The 21,304-nt window shown below is 46.0% G+C and overlaps 1 protein-coding gene across 1 annotated transcript; it reads right to left on the bottom strand.

The window, feature by feature from the left end:
• Positions 1-352: 352 nt before the first annotated feature.
• On the bottom strand, positions 353-21,296 carry wdr4 (WD repeat domain 4). Its single transcript, XM_078560441.1, has 11 exons — positions 21,186-21,296; positions 20,977-21,015; positions 20,232-20,375; positions 19,951-20,107; positions 19,313-19,425; positions 18,496-18,556; positions 14,403-14,492; positions 6,769-6,836; positions 4,562-4,736; positions 3,113-3,182; positions 353-647 (listed from the first exon to the last, which is right to left on the bottom strand). Exons 1-11 carry the CDS (start codon positions 21,263-21,265, stop codon positions 472-474), a joined length of 1,173 nt encoding a protein of 390 aa, XP_078416567.1. The 5' UTR covers positions 21,266-21,296; the 3' UTR covers positions 353-471.
• Positions 21,297-21,304: the final 8 nt, after the last annotated feature.

Below are 21,304 nucleotides of genomic sequence, written 5' to 3'. Positions count from 1 at the left end.
CCAGGTCAGCTATGATCGCTCTGACTGGTGGAGCAGGATTCAGGGGCTGAATGGCCTCTTCCTGTTTCTGAATTGTGAGATAAACCCTCTCACTGGGCAAGACGCTGCAGAATGGGAAGTGGTCTGATCAACATCTGTTCATTCCATCAATCAATTTTCAACATTGTTCATCCTTCCCCTTCTTCAGCTCCGATTTACCCCCCCCACCCACAACGAGCTGCAGCCCCCTCATGCCCACCTTCCTTCCATTAACAGCCAGCTCGGATTTACCCCCCCACCCACAACGGGCTGCAGCCCCCTCATGCCCACCTTCCACTAACAGCCAGCTGCCCAGTCATGTTGCAGACACACATGCAGCTCCCCAGCCAGCAGTTCTGTGGGTTCACGCGACATTTCAGGAAAGGCCTGCAGTCACCAGAAAGAAGCCCACAGCCAGAGTTCGGAGTCGGAGTGCACTGCATCGCCACAGCATCACACAGCAGCTTCTCCCATCCTCGGCCTTTTGCTGCCTGCTCTCACTTCCAGTGTCTCCAATTTCCTTTTGCTCTGTCTCTGGTGAATTCTCTGTTGTTTCTTCAGCTGATACTCGGCCATGTTATCGATGCTCATTTTGTACAAATTACTGTAGCTAATTTCAGCGGCTGAGCCTGCCAGGGGGACAATAAAGAACAACAGTTAAAGGTGGGACTCTGATCGAGGGGATTATGGGGTTTATATCTAGAGCAACAGATACCCAGGAGTGAGCTACAGACTGGGAATCTAATCGAGTGGCTCAGAGTAGTTTATATATAGAATTACAACTTGTATTTATGGGGCCAGGCAACTGAAGGCACTGTCACCGATGATGGCACGATTAAAATTGGGGATGCTCAAGAGGCTGGAATTGAAGAAGTGCAGAGATATTGGGGAATTGTGGGGCTGGAGATTAGAGATAGGAAGGGTGGGGGGAGGGTGGGGGATTTGAAAACAAGCATGAGAATTTTAAAATTGAGGCCTTGTTTAATCAGGAGCCAATGTGGGTCAGTGAGCACAGGGGTGAGAGGTGAGAGTTAGGACACGGGTTTCTGAGATTTAGATGACGTCAAGTTTATGGAGGGAGATCAGCCAGGAACATGTTGGAATGGTCAAGTCCAGAGGTAACAAAGGCAGGAATGAGGGTTTTAGCAGCCAATGAGCAGAGACGAGGTGGTTTTAGTGACAGCACAAATAGGAGGTCACAAGATTGCAAACAGTCTCAAACTGTTACCAGGTCAAGGGGTGGAACCAGTAGAGGGAAAGGAAATTCTGGCTCATCCAGTACTGGATGTCGGATAAGCAGTCTGATAATTTAGGAAGAGTGGAGGAGTCGAGAGAGGTGGTGGTGAGGTCGAGCTGGGTGTCCTCAGTGTACATGTGAAAACTAACACGGTCTTCAGGTGATGTCATTGAGGAGCACCATGTAGATGAGAAATAGGAGGGGCTAAGGGGAGATCCTCAAGGGGTACGGGGATGGCGTGGGCAAGTGTTATTGAGGTAGATGATCAGCCATGGATCCAACTGAATGGCAGAACAGGCTCGACAGGCTGAATGACCCCCTCCTGTTCCTATGTTAAGGGATACCAGAGGTAATGGGGCGGGAGCAGGAAGAGAAGCTATTGCAGCAGAGTGTCTGGCCACGATTAGATAGATAAGAATGGAACAGGTGCGAGCAACCCCACCCAGCTGGACAACAGTGGAGAGGAGCTGGGGGAGGATGGTGTGGTCAAACTGTGTTCAAGGCTGCAAACAGGTCGAGAAAGATTTGGGGGTGGGGAAGGAAAAGTTTACCTTTGTCACAGTCACACAAGTTGTCATTTGTGATTTTGATAAGAGCCATTTTTGGTCCTGGACTACGGGTCCCGCTGGCGCCAACTCTCCCTGGGGTACGGGTCCCACTGGCGCCAACCCTCCCTGGGGTACGGGTCCCACTGGCGCCAACCCTCCCTGGGGTACGGGTCCCACTGGCGCCAACCCTCCCTGGGGTACGGGTCCCACTGGCGCCAACCCTCCCTGGGGTACGGGTCCCACTGGCGCCAACCCTCCCTGGGGTACGGGTCCCACTGGCGCCAACCCTCCCTGGGGTACGGGTCCCACTGGCGCCAACCCTCCCTGGGGTACGGGTCCCACTGGCGCCAACCCTCCCTGGGATACGGGTCCCGCTGGCGCCAACCCTCCCTGGGATACGGGTCCCGCTGGCGCCAACCCTCCCTGGGGTACGGGTCCCGCTGTTGCCAACCCTCCCTGGGATACGGGTCCCGTCCCGCTGGTGCCAACCCTCCCTGGGGTATGGGTCCCACTGGCACCAACCCTCCCTGGGGTATGGGTCCCACTGGCACCAACCCTCCCTGGGGTACGGGTCCCACTGGCGCCAACCCTCCCTGGGGTACGGGTCCCACTGGCGCCAACCCTCCCTGGGGTACGGGTCCCACTGGCGCCAACCCTCCCTGGGGTACGGTCCCACTGGCGCCAACTCTCCCTGGGGTACGGGTCCCACTGGCGCCAACCCTCCCTGGGGTACGGGTCCCACTGGCGCCAACCCTCCCTGGGGTACGGGTCCCGCTGGCGCCAACCCTCCCTGGGATACGGGTCCCGCTGGCGCCAACCCTCCCTGGGATACGGGTCCCGCTGGCGCCAACCCTCCCTGGGGTACGGGTCCCGCTGGCGCCAACCCTCCCTGGGATACGGGTCCCGTCCCGCTGGTGCTAACCCTCCCTGGGGTATGGGTCCCACTGGCACCAACCCTCCCTGGGGTACGGGTCCCACTGGCGCCAACCCTCCCTGGGGTACGGGTCCTGCTCGCGCCAACCCTCCCTGGGGTACGGGTCCCGCTCGCGCCAACCCTCCCTGGGATATGGGTCCCGCTGGCCCCAACCCTCCCTGGGGTACGGGTCCCGCTGGCCCCAACCCTCCCTGGGGTACGGGTCCCGCTGGCCCCAACCCTCCCTGGGGTACGGGTCCCGCTGGCCCCAACCCTCCCTGGGGTACAGGTCCCACTGGCCCCAACCCTCCCTGGGGTACGGGTCCCGCTGGCCCCAACCCTCCCTGGGGTACAGGTCCCACTGGCCCCAACCCTCCCTGGGGTAGATTTACCTACCCTGGAATACTGGCCAGTTGGCACGAATGACCTCTTTGATCCTCAACTGATCTGGATGATCTGGAATTTCCTATTGAAGAGATGAGTGGATGTTAGTATTCACACGGTTTACAAAATGTTGGTGTGAGATTGGCTGCCACAGCAACGGTTGAGTTAAGGGTTCCCCGAATTCTTGAGCCTCAGGGACTGTCCCAGAAGAGTGTGAATTTACTGAGGTATGAGAGCCTTCAGTTCTGTAAATTCTTGAACATTTTGATATTCATTGCCTGAGGTCACAATCTGAGCAGCTACTTTATTCCGTATATGGGGAGAATCTCTACCTTCCCAATTTCACTTATCCCCTCACACTGCCCCATCACTGGTCTCAGACCCCATCCTGTCACACAGGAATGTAAGAAATAGAAGGAGGGGGCCATTCAGCCCATCAAGCCACTCTGTCATTCAAACAGATCATGGTTGACCATTTACCTCTGTTAGGGGGAAATTAAAAATGCTAAAAGAGAATACAGTAAGAATTTATTGAAAAACCCTTAATCTCATGGCAGCTAAATATATTAAAAGTAGAAGATTACCAGATGAACATTGCACAGCCTTGAGAGTCAGACTGGAGACAAAAAGTATGATATAAATTAGATTAAGGTGTACTCCCCTCTCACATAGGGAAGGGGCAGATCGTTTTAGCTTAGATATGGGAAGACAAGCAAGGGGCAAACAGGGGGCTTTGATGAAACTCACGCATTCTTGAGTTGTGAGAACCAAGGTCTTTGCGTACGTGTTTTAATTTTGATTGGATAATATAATTATGTATACAGCCTTTAGAATAATTGTTTAGCAAAATCACCTGTTTATGTACTCAATAGGATAGAGTTAGCATGGGACCGGTGTGTCGGTTCCGATTGGATGTATTCAAATGTACTCAAATGTACGATGATAAGTAAAAGTACAAAAGTAGTGAAATGTAATCAATCAGGGAGCTGCTGGGTCTTCTTAGGAATGATTGCGGCTCCCTTGCATCTGCTTGAATAAAACTGGTAAAAAGGAAGCCTGAATCTCTGTGGGTTGTTGCAGGATTGGAGAGTGTACCATCTTCACCTCTTAAGCCATTTTTCTCCACTATCCCCATATCCCTTGATGTCATTAGTCGATTTCTGTCTTGAACCTGCTCAATGATTGAGCTTCCACAGTCCTCCGGGATAGAGAATTCCAAAGATTCACCTCCCTTTAAGTGAAGAAATTCCTCTTGATCTCAGTCTTAAATGGCCTGTCCCTTATTCTGAGACTGTGTCCCCTGGTTCTAGACTCATCAGCCAATGAAAACATCCTATCCACATCTACCCTGTCAGAATTTAGTAAGCTTCAAGAGGTCACTGACCTACGATCCTGCCCCCCACCCCACCCTCCACTGTCGAATATGAATGAGCAGCAGCCTCATCCCCCTCAACCACTCACCTGCCACAACCCCTCCTGCAGTTGGTACAGAACAGCCACCTCACCATCCAGGACCCAGAGCCCCCCAGAGTCATCGAACGACATATCGCAGGCGCGCTGTTTCACTGTGATTGTCTGCCGGTGAACCAGTCTCAAAGATTCCACATCCAGCTCAAGGACATACACTGAGGAGAAACTGAGCAACCAGGGCTTCAGTACAGGAAACACAGACAGGATAATATCACATAGCACAGAGTAAAGCTCCCTCTACACTGTCCCCATCAAACACTCCCGGGACAGGTACAGCACGGGGTTAGATACAGAGTAAACCTCCCTCGACACTGTCCCCATCAAACACTCCCAGGGCAGGTACAGCACGGGGTTATATACAGAGTAAAGCTCCCTCTACACTGTCCCCATCAAACACTCCCAGGGCAGGTACAGCACGGGGTTAAAAACAGAGTAAAGCTCCCTCTACACTGTCCCCATCAAACACTCCCAGGGCAGGTACAGCACGGGGTTAGAAACAGAGTAAAGCTCCCTCTACACTGTCCCCATCAAACACTCCCAGGGCAGGTACAGCACGGGGTTAGATACAGAGTAAAGCTCCCTCTACACTGTCCCCATCAAACACTCCCAGGACAGGTACAGCACGGGGTTAGATACAGAGTAAAGCTCCCTCTACACTGTCCCCATCAAACACTCCCAGGACAGGTACAGCACGGGGTTAGATACAGAGTAAAGCTCCCTCTACACCGTCCCCATCAAACACTCCCGGGGCAGGTACAGCACGGGGTTAGATACAGAGTAAACCTCCCTCTACACTGTCCCCATCAAACACTCCCAGGACAGGTACAGCACGGGGTTAGATATAGAGTAAAGCTCCCTCTACACTGTCCCCATCAAACACTCCCAGGACAGGTACTGCATGGGGTTAGATACAGAGTAAAGCTCCCTCGAGACTGTCCCCATCAAACACTCTCAGGACAGGTACAGCACGGGGTTAGATACAGAGTAAATTTGACTCTGATGGCATTATATTATACTAAAATTTCCACTCCCCACACCAGTTGTCCTGTGTCCTAAGTGAGATGGCAAGTTCTGTGCCTTATGGAGTCAACTTAAACACCGTGAGATATCACTGCTCCCAATGCGGCTTCCTCTACATTGGAGAGACCAAACGCAGACTGGGTGACCGCTTTGCGGAACACCTTCAGTCTGTCTGCAAGCATGACCCAGACCTCCCTGTCGCTTGCCATTTTAACACTCCACCCTGCTCTCTTGCCCACATGTCTGTCGTTGGCCTGCTGCATTGTTCCAGTGAAGCTCAACGCAAACTGGAGAAACAGCACCTCATCTTCCGACTAGGCACTTTACAGCCTTCCGGACTGAATATTGAATTCAACAACTTTAGATCATGAACTCTCTCCTCCAGCCCCACCCCTTCTTTATCCCCCTTTTCCAATATTTATTCTCATTTCTTAATTTTTATTTTTTCATTTTCTAATTTTTATCCATATTTTTATTTTTATTCATTGTTTTATCCCCACCTTTTTTCCTATTTTCAATCTTTTTTCCCACCGTCCCCTCCCCTCACCCGACCCCCACAGGGGCCATCGGTCACTTGTTCATGTTGTTCTTCCCAGAGTGCTTACCCTGGTCCTGCTATTACCACATTCTGCTTTCTGACCTTAATGCCACCATCAGCGCCTCCTTTAGCCTTTACCACCACCATTAACACCCCCTTTACCACCACCATTAACACCCCTTTACCACCACCATTAACACCCCCTTTGTCCTATTGTTCATGACATCTTTGTCAATCTCTCTTTTGCCTCCACCTATCCCTGACCTTCTATCCAGTTTCACCTGCTCCACCCCACTTAAACAGTATAAATTTCATCACATTTTTACTTCTCTTTAGCTCTGAAGAGTCATAAGGACTCGTTTTTTCTCTCTTCACAGACGCTGTCAGACCTGCTGAGTTTTTCCAGCATTTTCTGTTTTTGTTTCACATTTCGAGCAGCCGCAGTATTTTGCTTTTATCTTAGTGTCAGATTCAGCCCTGGAAGAACTGCTCAAATTCAACAAATCTCAGCACAATGACCAACTGGAGCAGTCCCAGCCTTGGGAACATCAGCCCCATTCAAAGAGGTGAATCCTAGAATCGGGTGTGGATCGACTATGGACAGAGGATTCAGGGGGAGTCATTCTGTAGCCACACTTACGTATCACACAAAACAGCAAAGAAATTTGCCCCTCTGCAATGGACTAGCCTCACGACAGCACATCGGGCCTGCAATAGAGAGACATAGGTTAGTGCTAGGGTTACAACATCCAGCAACATCAGTGGCAAGTTACAACAAGGTCAGACAACTTACCCGAGTAATTTGTAGACATATGAATGTGTTTAATTTGCTGTTAAATTAATAAATGTTTAATTTAGTTTTATATAAAAACCTCTTGAGGCTTGGCGGTTTTATTACTGAATTCAGAGCTGCATCTCACACATACCAATTGAAAATATCGGTTATGACAGTTGTTCATGTTTCCCTCTGGTATTGTAAACAACTCAGCCTTTACCAACTGCTGTGTCACAACAACTGGGGGCTCGTCCGGGATATTTGTAATTCCTTGATTGGTTTGGAATTGGTGAGTGTTAAGGGTGCAAGTACAAGAAGCACTTTGAGTTCAGGAGTTGGTGAGGTTTTTATAAGTGGTGAGACTGCAAGAGGCTTTGGCAATTGCTAAGACTTGTCTGGGAGTAGAAAAGATAACTCTGATTGGGTTACAAAAAATAAACAAGAGTAAGTTAACAGGGTTGGCAGATAAATTACAATTGGGGTTACATGAGGAGACTAGGAAATCAGATATAGTTAAAAGTATAGCACAGCATTAACAGTTGTAAGTGAAACCTTACACTAGTGAGTCACAGCTGGAGGTAGTGAGACTTCAGTTACAAATGAAGACACTTGAACTTGAACAAGCAAAGGAACTGAAAAAATTTAAATTAGAAGCAAAGGAAAGAGAAAGGTCATTTCAAAGGGAGCAAGCAGAAAGTCAGGAGAAAGGAAGGAAGCTGGAACTGGAGTTCCAGGCGAGAGAAAGAGAAAGAAAGAAAGGAAAGGGAAAAAGAAGGAATACCTGCTTAAAAGGCTAGAAATTTTTTAAAAATTCAGATTCTGAGGACAGTTCTGATGATAAAACCTTTTAACCTAAAACCCAGGGGGGAGATGTTTACATTTGCACAAGCTCTTCCAAAGTTTGAGAAAAAAGATATTGAAGTATTATTTATTTCATTTGAGAAGCTCGCTAAACAGATGAAATGGCCACAGGAAAACTGGACATTGTTGTTATAGTCTAAGGTGGTGGGTAAAGCACATGAGGCTTATGCTTCGCTGTCTGAAGAGGTATCGGTGAATTATGATGTGGTGAAAAAGGCTATCCTGAGTGCATATGAATTGGTTCCTGAAGCAAACAGGCAGAAATTTAGGAATATGAGAAAACAGCCTGGGCAAACTTATATCAAATTTGAGAGAGTAAAATAAAGTAATTTTGACTGGTGGATACAGACGTTAAAAATAGAGACAACATATGCAGCTCTTAGGGAGATAACTCTTTTGGGAGAATTTAAAGATTCAATTCCTTCAATAGTGAGAACTCATGTGGAGGAACAGAGAGTTCAAATGGTAAGACAAGCAGCAGAGATAGCTGATGATTATGAGTTAGTTCATAGAGCTAAACCTTTTTTCATCACCCTTTTAAATTGGAAAAGGATAGAAAATGGGAAGGTGAGAGGAAGGTAGGTAGTCAGGGAAGAGGAGGATTAGCTGGAAGTTCCCAGGAAGTTTTTCTCAGAATAAAAAGGAAGCTGCTGAGGGCAGGGGTAACATTTGAAAATTGAAGTATTTTCATTGTGATAAAGTGGGAGAAACAAAGTCAGTGTGTTGGAATTTACAGGGAAAATCTGTTGGAATTATTGGGGTACAGAAAAGCTCTGTGGGTTCTGAGGTTCAGGCACAAGAAATACCAGCGGTTTGTGTTCAGGTAAAACAGGGAGAATCAGTGAAAGGTAAAGAAGCGGGAATGTGTTCACAGTTTAGTCAAGAGAATTCTGAGGAGCAGGTTGCAGAAATGTTTAAAGGCTTTGTATATGAAGGGAAAGTCTTCCCATGTGTACAGGGTGGAGTAGGTAAAGATCTTAAAATTTTAAGACTCACAGGGTCTAGTCAATCTTTAATGTTGTGGGATAGTGATATTTGTTGTTCAGTGGGAGTATTGCAGGAGCAGGTAATAATAAGTGGGGTTCATGGAGATGCTAAATCTATTCTATTGTGGAAGCTAAATTTAAAGAGCAAATAGAAGACTGATGAAGTTATAGTTGGAGTGGTGGAAAAATTGCCCATTGCAGGGGTTCAATCTATTCTGGGTAATTATATAGCTAGATCGCAAATGTGGGTGATGCCTATGGGTAGTTTAGCAGCCTGTAGAAATGCTTGCAACAGAAGTGTTACAGAAGGAACACCCTGGATTGTTTCTAGATTATGTAATAACAAGATCTCAGGCTCAGATTGAAACAAGAAAAACAAAAGGGCAGGCAGTTCAGAGGCAAGTAGGTGGTGTTGAAATCCAATTAGCTGGCACTATAGAACCATAGAACACTACAGCACAGAAAACAGGCCATTCGGCCCTTCTAGTCTGTGCCGAAATATTATTCCGCTAGTCCCACTGATGGGACCTGCACCTAGTCCATAACCCTCCAGACCTCTCCCATCCATGTATCTATCTAATTTATTCTTAAAACTTAAGAGTGAGCCCGCATTTACCACGTCAGATGGTAGCTCGTTCCACACTCTCACCACTCTGAGTGAAGAAGTTCTCCCTAAAGCTTTCCCCTTTCACCCTAAAGCCATGTCCTCTTGTGTTTATTTCTCCTAATCTAAGTGGAAAGAGCCTACTCGCATTTACTCTGTCTATACCCCTCATAATTTTGTAAATTTTGTGTTTGATAACGTTGTTCAGGAGGAAAGACTACAGGACAATTCAGCTGAAGTGTTTAACTCAAAGAGGTTAGTGGAGTTACAGAAAAATTATTTGCAATTAAAACAGTTATGTCAGGCAGCATACTCAGAAACAGAGGCAAAAAAAATTCCAGTACGTTAATACCTTAAGGGAGATAGTTTAATGAGAAAATGGGGGCCAGATCATGACTCAGCAAATGAAAGCTGGAGGGAGGTGCATCAGATTGTTATCTCATTAGGGTATAGAAATGAGATCCTGAGGATTGCTCATGAAATTCCAATGGGGGGACATTTAGGAATTAGGAAAACACAGGAAAAGATAGAGGTTTTTTTTGGGCCAGGATTGCATAGGGATGTAGTTAAATTCTGTTAACATGTCACACGTCAAATAACAGGAAAACCACAAGCAATGATTAATCTGGCACTTTAATCCCAAAACCAGCATTTGAAGAACCTTATACCAGGGTCATGATTGATTGTGTAGACTTAGACTAAAAGTGGAAATCAGTATTTACTGATAATAATGGACGTCTACATTGGGTTCCCTGAAGTGATACCTTTAAGAAATATTACAACCAAGAAGGTTGTGGAAGAGTCAACTATTTTTTTTTAAACAAAATATGGCTTACCTAAGGAAATACAATCAGATCAGGGGTCAAATTTCATGTCACAGCTGTTTAAGGAAGTAATGAACAATTTGGGGATAAAACAGTTTAAGTCAACAGCTTATCATCCATTATTTTTGTTTTTGTTTTGGATTTCCAGCATCCGCAGTTTTTTGCTTTTAGCTTATTATCCCGGTCTGACAGCATCTGCGGAGAGGAACACAGTTAACGTTTCGAGTCCGTATGACTCTTCGTCAGAACGGTCATGTTGTGGGATAGTGATATTTGTTGTTCAGCGGGAGTATTGCAGGAGCAGGCGATAATAAGTGGGGTTCATGGAGATGCAGAACCTATTCCATTGTGGAAGCTAAATTTAAAGAGTATTGAATTTGAAGAGTCATACGGACTCGAAACGTTAACTGTATTCCTCTCCGCAGATGCTGTCAGACCTGCTGAGTTTTTCCAGCTATTTTTGTTTTTGTTTCAGGTTTCCAGCATCCGCTGTATTTTGCTTTTAGCTTATCATCCAGAGTCACAAAGCTTTGGAAAGATGGCATCAAACTTTAAAAACTATGATAAGAGCGTACTGTCAGGATTATCCACAGGATTGGGAAACGGGAATTCCATTCTTGTTATTTGCTATTAGAGACACTCCTAGTACATCGACTGGTTTTAATCCTTTTGAACTAGTTTATGGTCATGAGGTAAGGGGACCACTGAACTTGATTCATGAGAAATTGGCGGGTCAACATTCAGAAACTATTCTCCTGGATTACATATCAAATTTCATGGAAAGATTGAACAGAGCATGTGAGTTGGCTAGGGAACATTTAAAGATATCACAGCAAGTGATGAAAGTGAAGGCAGATAAGAAAGCAAAAGCTCACAGTTTTATTTCTGGAAAGTACTAATTTTGTTACCAGTACTAGGTGATTCATTAAATGCAAAGTTTAGTGGACCTTACAGAGTTGAAAAGAAATTGAGTGAAGTAAATTATTTAATAAATATTCCAGATAGAAGAAAGGAGGGTGTGCCACATAAATATGCTTAAAAGTACTTTGACAAGGAAGAGGAACAAAAAGTATTAGTGATGGTGGATTATGAGAAAGTGGTAGAGGTGCAGGACCCCAAAATTGATTTTTCTTTATCAAATTAGAGAATGAGGGGGTGCTTGAAAATTTAAATGAAATTTTGAGTTACCTTCCGAACAAGTGTCAAAGTGATTTGGAAAAGCTATTGCAGTCACACAAACCTATTTGTGGGAATAAATTGGGAAAGACAGATTTAGCCATACATGATGTGTCTGTACAGGTTTCATCTTCAACAAGGCAACATCCTTATAGATTAAATCCGGCAAAGTTATCACAAGTACAAAAAAGAAATTGATTTCATGCTTCAAAATGATATGAGTCTAGTTGCAGTAACTGGAGTTTGCCTATTGTACTGGTACCGAAACCGGATGGAACATACAGGCTGTGTGGACTATCGACAAGTGAATGCAGTGACAAAAGCAGATTCATATCCCATACCACAGTTGGAAGATTGCATTGAGAAATCGAAAGTTATCAAAGATTTACTTGCTAAAAGGATATTGGCAGGTACCATTATCGGAGAGAGTAAAGGAGATATCGGCTTTTGTAAAGCCAAATGGACTATATCAGTTTAAAGACATGCCATTTGGTGTGAAGAATGCACTTGCAACATTTCAAAGACTGACAAAGTAATCGCAGGTCTCTGCAATTGTGCCGTTTATATTGATGAGCTGATAGTTTTCAGTCCTAAGTGGGAGGAGCATTTATAGCATCCGGAAGAATTATTTTCTTGATTACAAGAAGTTAATTTGGTGGTGAACTTGGATAAAAGTGAATTTGCAAAAGCACAAGTTACATATCTAGGCCATACCATTGGACATGGTAAGGTGGCTCTGAGAGATGTGAAAGTCAAGGCTATCGTGGATTTCCCAGTGCCTACAACAAAATGAGAACTTTTGAGATTTCTGGGTATGAGTGGGTTTTACTGGAAATTTATACCAAATTTTAGCCAAGTGGTTGCTCCACTGACTGAACCATTAAAAAAAGAACAAGTTTCAATGGACGCTGGAGTGTCAGAATTCATTCCATGGTTTGAAAACTGTATTAACTACGCCACCAGTATTGGCAGTACCCAATTATGCCAAGCAATTAAAGTTGGCCATTGACGCAAGCAATATAGTTATTGGGGCTGTGCTGTTACAACATGATGACATTGGAATTGAAAAACCGAGAGTGTCATAGAGTCAGAGTTATACAGCACAGAAACAGGCCCTTCAGCCCATCGTGTCCGTGCCAGCCATCAAACACCTATCTACTTAATCCCATTTTCCAGCACTTGGCCTGTAGCCCTGTATGCTATGGTGTTTCAAGTGCTCATCTAAATACTTCTTAAATGTTGTGAGGGTTCCTGCCTCTACCACCCCCTCAGGCAGTGTGTTCCAGATTCCAACCACCCTCTGAGTGAAAAAACCTTTCCTCAAATCCCCTCTAAACCTCCTGCCCCTTACCTTAAATCGATGCCCCCTGGTTATTGACACCTCCGCTAAGGGGAAAGGTTTCTTCCCATCTATGCCCCTCAACTTCATATACCTCTATCAGGTCCCCTCTCAGCCTTATCTTTTTTTCCCACGGAAGCTGAACAGAGAAAATATTCAACGATTGAAAAGGAGACCTTGGGTTTGGTGTTAGCACTGCAGCATTTGGAGATTTATGTTGCAAACAATTCTCAGAAACAATTTTCCATAATCCTTCGAAATTTTTGAACAAATTGAGACAAAAGTGCAAGACTTTTCAGGCGGAGTCTATTATTGCAAGTATTTAATCTACGGATTATATATGTTGCAGGTAGAGAAAATCTGTTCGCAGATGTGTTAAAGGAGTTTGAAACTTAATGGTAATGGTAATTTTTTTAAAAACTGGGCACTGAACTGAAATGATTTCTGTTGATACCAAGGACTTGTATATACATGTTATGTTAATGCATGCACCTGGTAATGTAATAGTGTAATAAGTATAGGAGATAGTGTGAGATGGGTTATTAAAAATTGAAGCTGTCTTTTAAAATTATGACGGTTCATTTTTCGATAGGGAGGTGTCATGGAGATATTAATGTGTATAATGTTATTGGAAATTATTTTTAGATTGGAATTGTAGTAGGTCTGTGTGTGCGGCTTAATTGGATTAAAGACAGATAATCTGGGTGCTTATATATATAGCAGTTTGAGAAATTAATTGGATAAATTTAAGTTAAAAGGTAAAGTCAATTTCCATTTGTTGAATAAACCATTCGAAAGAATGGGTAAAATCTTGCACCTAGCTGGGAGACACCGAGCAACGTGTTTATATTACTAATAAAATTGGTGGAATGAAAGGATTATTGTTGGGAGAGGTAAAATTTAAAAACCTAGAAATACAATGGAAAATTTATATTCAAAGGGAAAGCTAGATATAAACCATGGGGAATTTGTATGTGTGAGTCAGAGGCATTCAAGATCCAACCAGCCTGGAAGCCTAGGACTGGGGCTGCAAAGGAACCTCATTTTGAATTTGTACGGTAAAATGTACTTTGCCTGGTGTCTGTTTAAAGTCTACGGGTTATTGTTGCCTTGGTGAAGATTTACCTGGGAGTGATTAATTTGGGGGTTTTGTTTAAAAGTTATAATGGCAGTAATTTGTAGGCATGTGAATGTGTTTAATTTGCTGTTAAATTAATAAATGTTTAATTTAGTTTTATATAAAAACCTCTTGAGGCTTGGTGGCTTTATTACTGAATTCAGAGCTGCATCTCACACATACCAATTGAAAATATCGGTTATGACAGTTGTTCAAGTTTCCCTCTGGGATTTAAATAACTCAGCCTTTACCAACTGCTGTGTCATAACAGGGGCTGAATGTGAGCCCAAGGTTTTGAACAGGCTGCTATAATGTGAGACCATTAGCAGGGAGAGGGATGGAGTCAGGAGCTTGGGGATGGAGTGTGGAGGTGGGATTGAAAACAATGGCTTCAGTCTTCCCAATATTTAACTGGAGGGAATTTCTGCTCTTTCAGTACCGGATGTGGGATAAGCAGTCTGATAATTTAGCAACAGTGGGGGAGCTGAGAGAGGGGGTAGTGAGGCAGAGCTGGCACAGGGCCAAACCCCTCAAGCCACAGACAGATGGACAGGGGGGGAAGGGGGAGGTGCAGCCTGCAGACAGTACTTACCTTCTGACACCCAGAAGGCTGTAGCTCACTCAGTTCAAGGCAGTGCAGCTGCGTTCCATTTTCATATTCCCACAACCTGACAGTCCCGTCCTGCGGGTCAGAAGTCAGAAGGAGTTTAACATAACATCCAAAGGTTACAAAATCTCAGGATATACAGAACAGGTCGAAGTGCTAACAGGGGCTTTCTAGTGTTCTCCCACACACCACTCCCCCTTTAAATGGAGTTAGTGTCTCTGCTTCAGTGACCCTCAGAGCACAGGCCCTGTTCCAATATCTTCCCCACCATGTGAAAACATTTAATCAAACTCCCACCTACATTCTTCCAGCAATAATCATAGAATGGTTCCAGAACAGGAGGCCATTTGGCCCATCGAGGCTGTGCTGCCTCTCTGCAAGAACGAGTTACCTAGTGCCACCACCTCGCCCGATTCCGGTAGCCCTGTAATCTTTTCCTCTTCAGGTAATGATCCAATTTCTTTTTGAAAGCAATGATTGAATATGCCTCCACCACACTCACAGTCAGGGCCTTCTAGATTCTAACCACTCACCGCACTAAGACATTTTTTCCCTCATGTCACCATTGCTTCTTTTACCAAACACCTTAAATTGGCAGCCTTTGGTTCTTGATCGTTGCACCAATGGGAACAGTTTCTCCCTATCTACTCTGACCAGACCCTTCTTGATTTTGGATATGTCTATCAGATCTCCTCTCAACCTTCTCTTCTTTAAGTAGAAACTCCCCAGTTTTTCCATTTTAGGCAGCTGAAGTTCCTTATCCCTGGAACCATTCTTGTGAATCTTTTCTGCGCCTTTATAATTTATAATAAATATAATAAAATAAAACAAATCTGACAAATTTGTCAAACATAATTTCCCTTTCACAAAATCATGTTGATTTTGTCTGATTGTATTATGATTTTCTAAAAATTCCACCACTTTAATAATCCTCAATCTGTGTCCCTAGTTACTGATTAACTAGCTAGTGACAATCCTCAATGTGTCCCTAGTTACTGATTAACTAGCTAGTGACAATCCTCAATGTGTCCCTAGTTACTGATTAACTAGCTAGTGACAATCCTCAATGTGTCCCTAGTTACTGATTAACTAACTAGTGACAATCCTCAATGTGTCCTTAGTTACTGAAACAACCTCTCCCTATTGAACTTCTCAAGATGGAATTTATCTAATTTTGAAAACCTCTTCGATTTCTCCTGGTCAAATGAAAATAAACCTCTAATTTTTCAGGCCTTTCTCCATTATTGTAACCTTATGTTTGGTCCATTCCAGTGAACCTTCACTATCCCAGTCCTATGGCTCCAATATCCTCCTGACAATGGGGTGTCTAGAACAGCACACACTATTCCAGCTGCAGTCTAAGCAATGGTCTGTACAAATTCATCTTGCTTCCTTTGGTATTCACTGTCGCAGTGTATAAACCAAGGTCCCCACCCCCTCTACGATCTTATCCACCTGTACCAAGCTCACACTTTGCTTCATTCTTACGCTGTCATCTTTTATAAGTGCACTTGCGTTCACTTTTCTTTATTCCAAATGCTACTGCGCCAGCCCCACCCCCCTAACTTGCAATCAGTTACCTTCAATATAATTTTCCTTGTGTCCAATTCTTCAGCATTTAAAGGAATGGGGAACCAAACCGATTTCAAAACAGATCTCAGGGATACTGCATAATGGCAAGCTTAAATATTCCCTCACCTCTCCATCCATACAAAAGGCATGAGGGAGGAGCTGGTCAGAATTGACTGGAAGATGAGCCTAGCAGGAAAGACAGTGGAACAGCAATGGCAGGAGTTTCTGGGAGTAATTTGGGAGACACAGCAAAAATTCATCCCTAGGAAGAAGCATACGAAAGGGAGGACAAGGAAACCATGGCTGACAAGGGAAGTCAGGGACAGCATAAAAACTAAAGAGAAAGCATACAATGCGGCAAAGAGCAGTGGGAAACCATGGGATTGGGAAGCCTATAAAGACCAACAGAGGACAACTAAAAAAAGAAATAAGGAGGGAGAAGATTAAATATGAGGGTAAACTAGCCAGTAATATAAAAGAAGATTGCAAGTTTTTTTAGATATATAAAGGGTAAGAGAGAGGCAAAAGTGGACATTGGGCCGCTGGAAAATGACGCTGGAGAAGTAGTAGTGGGGAACAAAGAAATGGCGGAGGAACTGAATAGGTACTTTGCGTCAGTCTTCACGGTGGAAGACACGAGTGACATCCCCAAAGTTCAAGAGAGTCGGGGGGCAGAGGTGAGTATGGTGGCCATTACCAAGGAGGTGCTAGGAAAACTGATAGGTCTGAAGGTGGATAAATCACCTGGACCAGATGGATTACACCCCAGAGTTCTGAAGGAGATAGCTGAAGAGATAGTGGAGGCGTTACTGGTGATCTTTCAGGAATCACTGGAGTCAGGGAGGTCCCAGAGGACTGGAAAATCACTAATGTAACCCCCCTGTTTAAGACGGGAGTGAGGCAAAAGACAGGAAATTACAGGCCGATTAGCCTGACCTCGGTCGTTGGTAAGATTTTAGAGTCCATTATTAAGGATGAGATTTCAGAATACTTGGAATTGCATGGTAAAATCTGGCAAAGTCAGCATGGTTTCATCAAGGGGAGGTCATGCCTGACAAATCTGTTAGAATTCTTTGAGGAGGTAACGAGTAGGTTAGACAAAGGAGAGCCAATGGATGTTATCCACTTGGACTTCCAGAAGGCCTTTGACAAGGTGCTGCACAGGAGGCTGCTCAGTAAGATAAGAGCCCATGATGTTAGAGGCAAGTTACTAGCATGGATAGAAAATTGGCTGTCTGGCAGGAGGCAGAGAGTGGGGATAAGGGGGTCCTTCTCAGGATGGCGGCCGGTGACTAGTGGAGTTCCGCAGGGGTCAGTGTTGGGACCACAACTTTTCACTTTATACATTAATGATCTAGATGAAGGAACTGAGGGCATCCTGGCTAAGTTTGCAGATGATACAAAGATAGTTGGAGGGACAGGTAGTATTGAGGAGGCGGGGAGGCTGCAGAAGGATTTGGACAGGTTAGGAGAATGGGCAAAGAAGTGGCAGATGGAATACAACGTGGGGAAGTGTAAGGTCATGCACTTTGGTAGGAAGACTAGAGGCATAGACTATTTTCTAAATGGGGAGAGAATTCAGAAATCTGGAGTGCAAAGGGACTTGGGAGTCCTAGTCCAGGATTCTCTTAAGGTTAACTTGCAGGTTGAGTCGGTAGTTAGGAAGGCAAATGCAATGTTGGCATTTATTTCGAGAGGACTAGAATATAAAAGCAGGGATGTGCTGCTGAGGCTTTATAATGCTCTGGTCAGACCACATTTAGAATATTGAGAGAAATTTTGGGCCCCGTATCTCAGGAAGGATGTGCTGGCCCTGGAGAGGGTCCAGAGGAGGTTCACGAGAATGATCCCAGGAATGAAAGGCTTAACATATGAGGAACGTTTGAGGACTCTGGGTCTATACTCGATGGAGTTTAGAAGGATGAGGGGGGATCTGATTGAAACTTACAGAATACTGAAAGGCCTGGATAGAGTGGACTTGGGGAAGATGTTTCCATTAGTAGGAGAGACTAGGACCCGAGGGCACAGCCTCAGAGTAAAAGGAAGACCTTTTAGAACAAGGATGAGGAGAAACTTCTTTAGCCAGAGAGTGGTGAATCTATGGAATTCATTGCCACAGAAGGCTGTGGAGGCCAGGTCATTGAGTGTATTTAAGACCGAGATAGATAGGTTTTTTATTGGTAAGGGGATCAAAGGTTACGGGGAGAAGGCGGGAGAATGGGGTTGAGAAACTTATCAGCCATGATTGAATGGCCGAGCAGACTCAATGGGCCGAATGGCCTAATTTCTGCTCCTACGTCTTATGCTTTTATAACTACATTTACAATAAAATTTGAGGTGTTATCCTTGCCTCAGTGAGTTAAGGCACTCTTGTCTGAGTCACAAGGTTCTGGGTTCAGGTCCCACTCCAGAGACTTGAGCACACAATCCTGGCCAACACTCCTGTTCAGTCCAAAGAGATGATATTACATGTTCCAGAGAGAAGTGATATTACTACATTACCTACCCCAGAGCCAGATACCAGCAGCTGTGGATGATTTGGAGGAATGGAAAGCTCACTAACAAACCTGTGGAGAGAGAAACACTTTGCTTCATTCTTTGATCCGGGTACTGGAGCCTATTTTCAGCGTCCCAAACTCCAGTAGGACCTGACTGTCAGCTACATTCAAAACTGGAGCCCTGGGTGACAGTTTGAATAAAACCCTTCCATTCTTTATTTTGCATACTTTATTTTATGTGTCACCATCCCAACATCTCCTCACTGTCTATCCAGATCCATGGCCCACAACAATTACACCAACCCTCTCCATTCTGATAAGGTGTTTAGCACATCACATGGAGTAGGACCCCCCACCTCCCAGCCCGGACCCCCACTCCCCGCCCGGATCCCCACCCCCCGCCTGGACCCCCACCCCCCCGCCTCCCAGCGCGGACCCCCACACCCCGCCTCCCAACGCGGACCCCCGCCCCCCGCCTCCCAGCGCGGACCCCCACCCCCGCCTCCCAGCGCGGACCCCCCGCGTGGCTCCAAGTGGAAAGTTGATGTGCAGACACAGTGAGGTTATAATAGCTACTGGATCGACAGGGATGATGCACTTGGGCTCAGGGAAATCTGTTGGCGGAAGAGCCTGCTCAGAGATCCCAGCCCTGGGAAACCCTGAGGAACCTGCTCAGAGATCCCAGCCCTGGGAAACCCTGAGGAACCTGCTCAGAGATCCCAGCCCTGGGAAACCCTGAGGAACCTGCTCAGAGTTCCTAGCCCAGCAGCTTCAGATCCTCTGTGCTGATTTCATCACACGTTTAAAGGCTGACTGTGAACATACTCGCGATGTCCCAGGCAGAATGCCTCGATGATGTGCGGCTGCTCCAGTAAACTGACTCGAATCTTCTCATCACGGTCGGCTGTAATAACATGTCGACTGTCTGGACTGACTGCCTGTTGAGGGAAGCAGGACAGTTACTCACAGCAGCTCGTGGGCACAGTACCCATTTCCCTCCCCTCCACCCTGACACAGTCTGTGTACCCTGCTCTCTTTGAGCTGGCTTTTCAGTTCATAACTTCACTGAGTGAAATCTCCCATGTACACTCCTTCCCGGAGTCTCCAGCAGGAAGAGTGTGGCACTGGTGTTCCTCTCCGCAGATACTGTCAGACCTGCTGAATTTTTCCAGCTATTTTTGTTTTTGCTTCAGATTTCCAGCATCCGCAGTATTTTGCTTTTATCTTAGTGGATGTAACAGGGCCTGGGCTCAAAGGTGGAGGGGTAGAGATCAGCAGTCAGAGATTGATCTGGAGGCTTTGGTTGTTTCTTTCTAACATTTTGTAGGATTTAAAATCCCGGCATGACAATACTGTAGAGCTAGTGTGTCTATTACAGGCCCTATACTACTGAATCAACCATACTCCTTATGCCCCCGCCCCCTCCTTACATCCCCACCTCCACACACACTCCCCCATCTTACCACAGCCAGCAGCATGGAGAGGTGCCCAAGTTGGAGTTGCCCTGGGCTGTGTGGCTCGCTGATGGAGAAGCTGTAGACATCCCCAGATTTATCAGCCAGCAGGATCTGGTCCTCTGTTCCTGTGATAGCCAGTGAGGTGGATCGACGAAGCGCAGAGCTGTAGTGACAGAACGGGAGAGAATGAGGAAGAAAAACTGAGAGCACAAGAGCGTGAGTGTGTATACAAAAGTGAGTGAGAGATAGAGGAGGATGTCCCTCTATTGGGGTGAGTAGTGACTTACCGGACGCTGACACACTCCCAGGGTCTGGTACGAAACAGCAACAGCTGCTTGTTGTCCACAGTCACAGCAACGTAGGTCCCAGAAGGGGAGAAGGCAAAGGCCACAACCCCATTGCTTTCCTCGTCACCAGATGACCCATTCTGCCTGAAACACAAAGACTCTCCTCAGTCTACAGTGCAACAGACAGGGAATAACAGAAATAATCAACAGAGCAACTGACACCCTCACGCATTCCCATGACCCCCCCAACCTTACCACCCCAGCCCACAGCTACAATATCTGGTCGTTATCACATTGCTCTTTGTGGGATCTTGCTGTGTCCAAACTGACTCCTGTGTTTCCTACATTACAACAGTGAGAATCTCTTCAAAAGCAGACAATTAAATTGCATGCGGAGCTGGTGTCCCAGCACTGCCACTGTCTGCTCTGGGCACTGGCTCCCCAGAGCTAATGAAAACGATTCCAGCTGACATCTCTTCCCAGACACTGTCTCAGTGAGGGACTGCACTCATTTCAAACTCTCTGCTCAATGACAAACACTTTCAGGCACTGGTCAACTGGGGATTTTACATCCTGTAGACGCGGAAACTGCAATTGCTGAAGTACAAAAGGAGAACCAGAGGCCAGAGCACAACCGCTGAGCGATGGAGAATCTGGAATAACCCATGTCTGGGGGGGGGAGGTTCTGGGATGTTTGGCTTCCTCCTGTGCACAGGGCAGTCTCTGTACTCGGCTTTGCCTTTACCTTTCTGTTTGCGTGGAGCAATCATAAACAAAAGGCTCCCTGTGGAAAAAACACAACAAACATTCATTAATAAAACCTCCAACAGAGAAAGTGAAAAGGGGGAGGGGAGAGAGGAGGGAGACACCTGGTGGGGGGGGGGAAGAGAGACACCTGGGGGGGAGGGGGGAATCGCGGGGGGACACAGGGGCGGTCCGGCCGCGCTCTCTCACCCGCTCTCCCCCAGGTTGAGGCCCAAGATCCGGGAGCCGCCGGCGAGAAACACGAGAGAGCCGCAGCGGCCCAGCGCCATCTTCCCCACTTCACTTCCGGGGTCACGCCCTCTGACCCC

Source organism: Cetorhinus maximus, chromosome 16, assembly GCF_964194155.1.
Source record: "Cetorhinus maximus chromosome 16, sCetMax3.hap1.1, whole genome shotgun sequence".
Lineage (NCBI taxonomy): Eukaryota > Metazoa > Chordata > Chondrichthyes > Lamniformes > Cetorhinidae > Cetorhinus > Cetorhinus maximus.
Note: the sequence above shows the minus strand (reverse complement) of the source record. Positions and strands in the feature narration are given on the sequence as shown.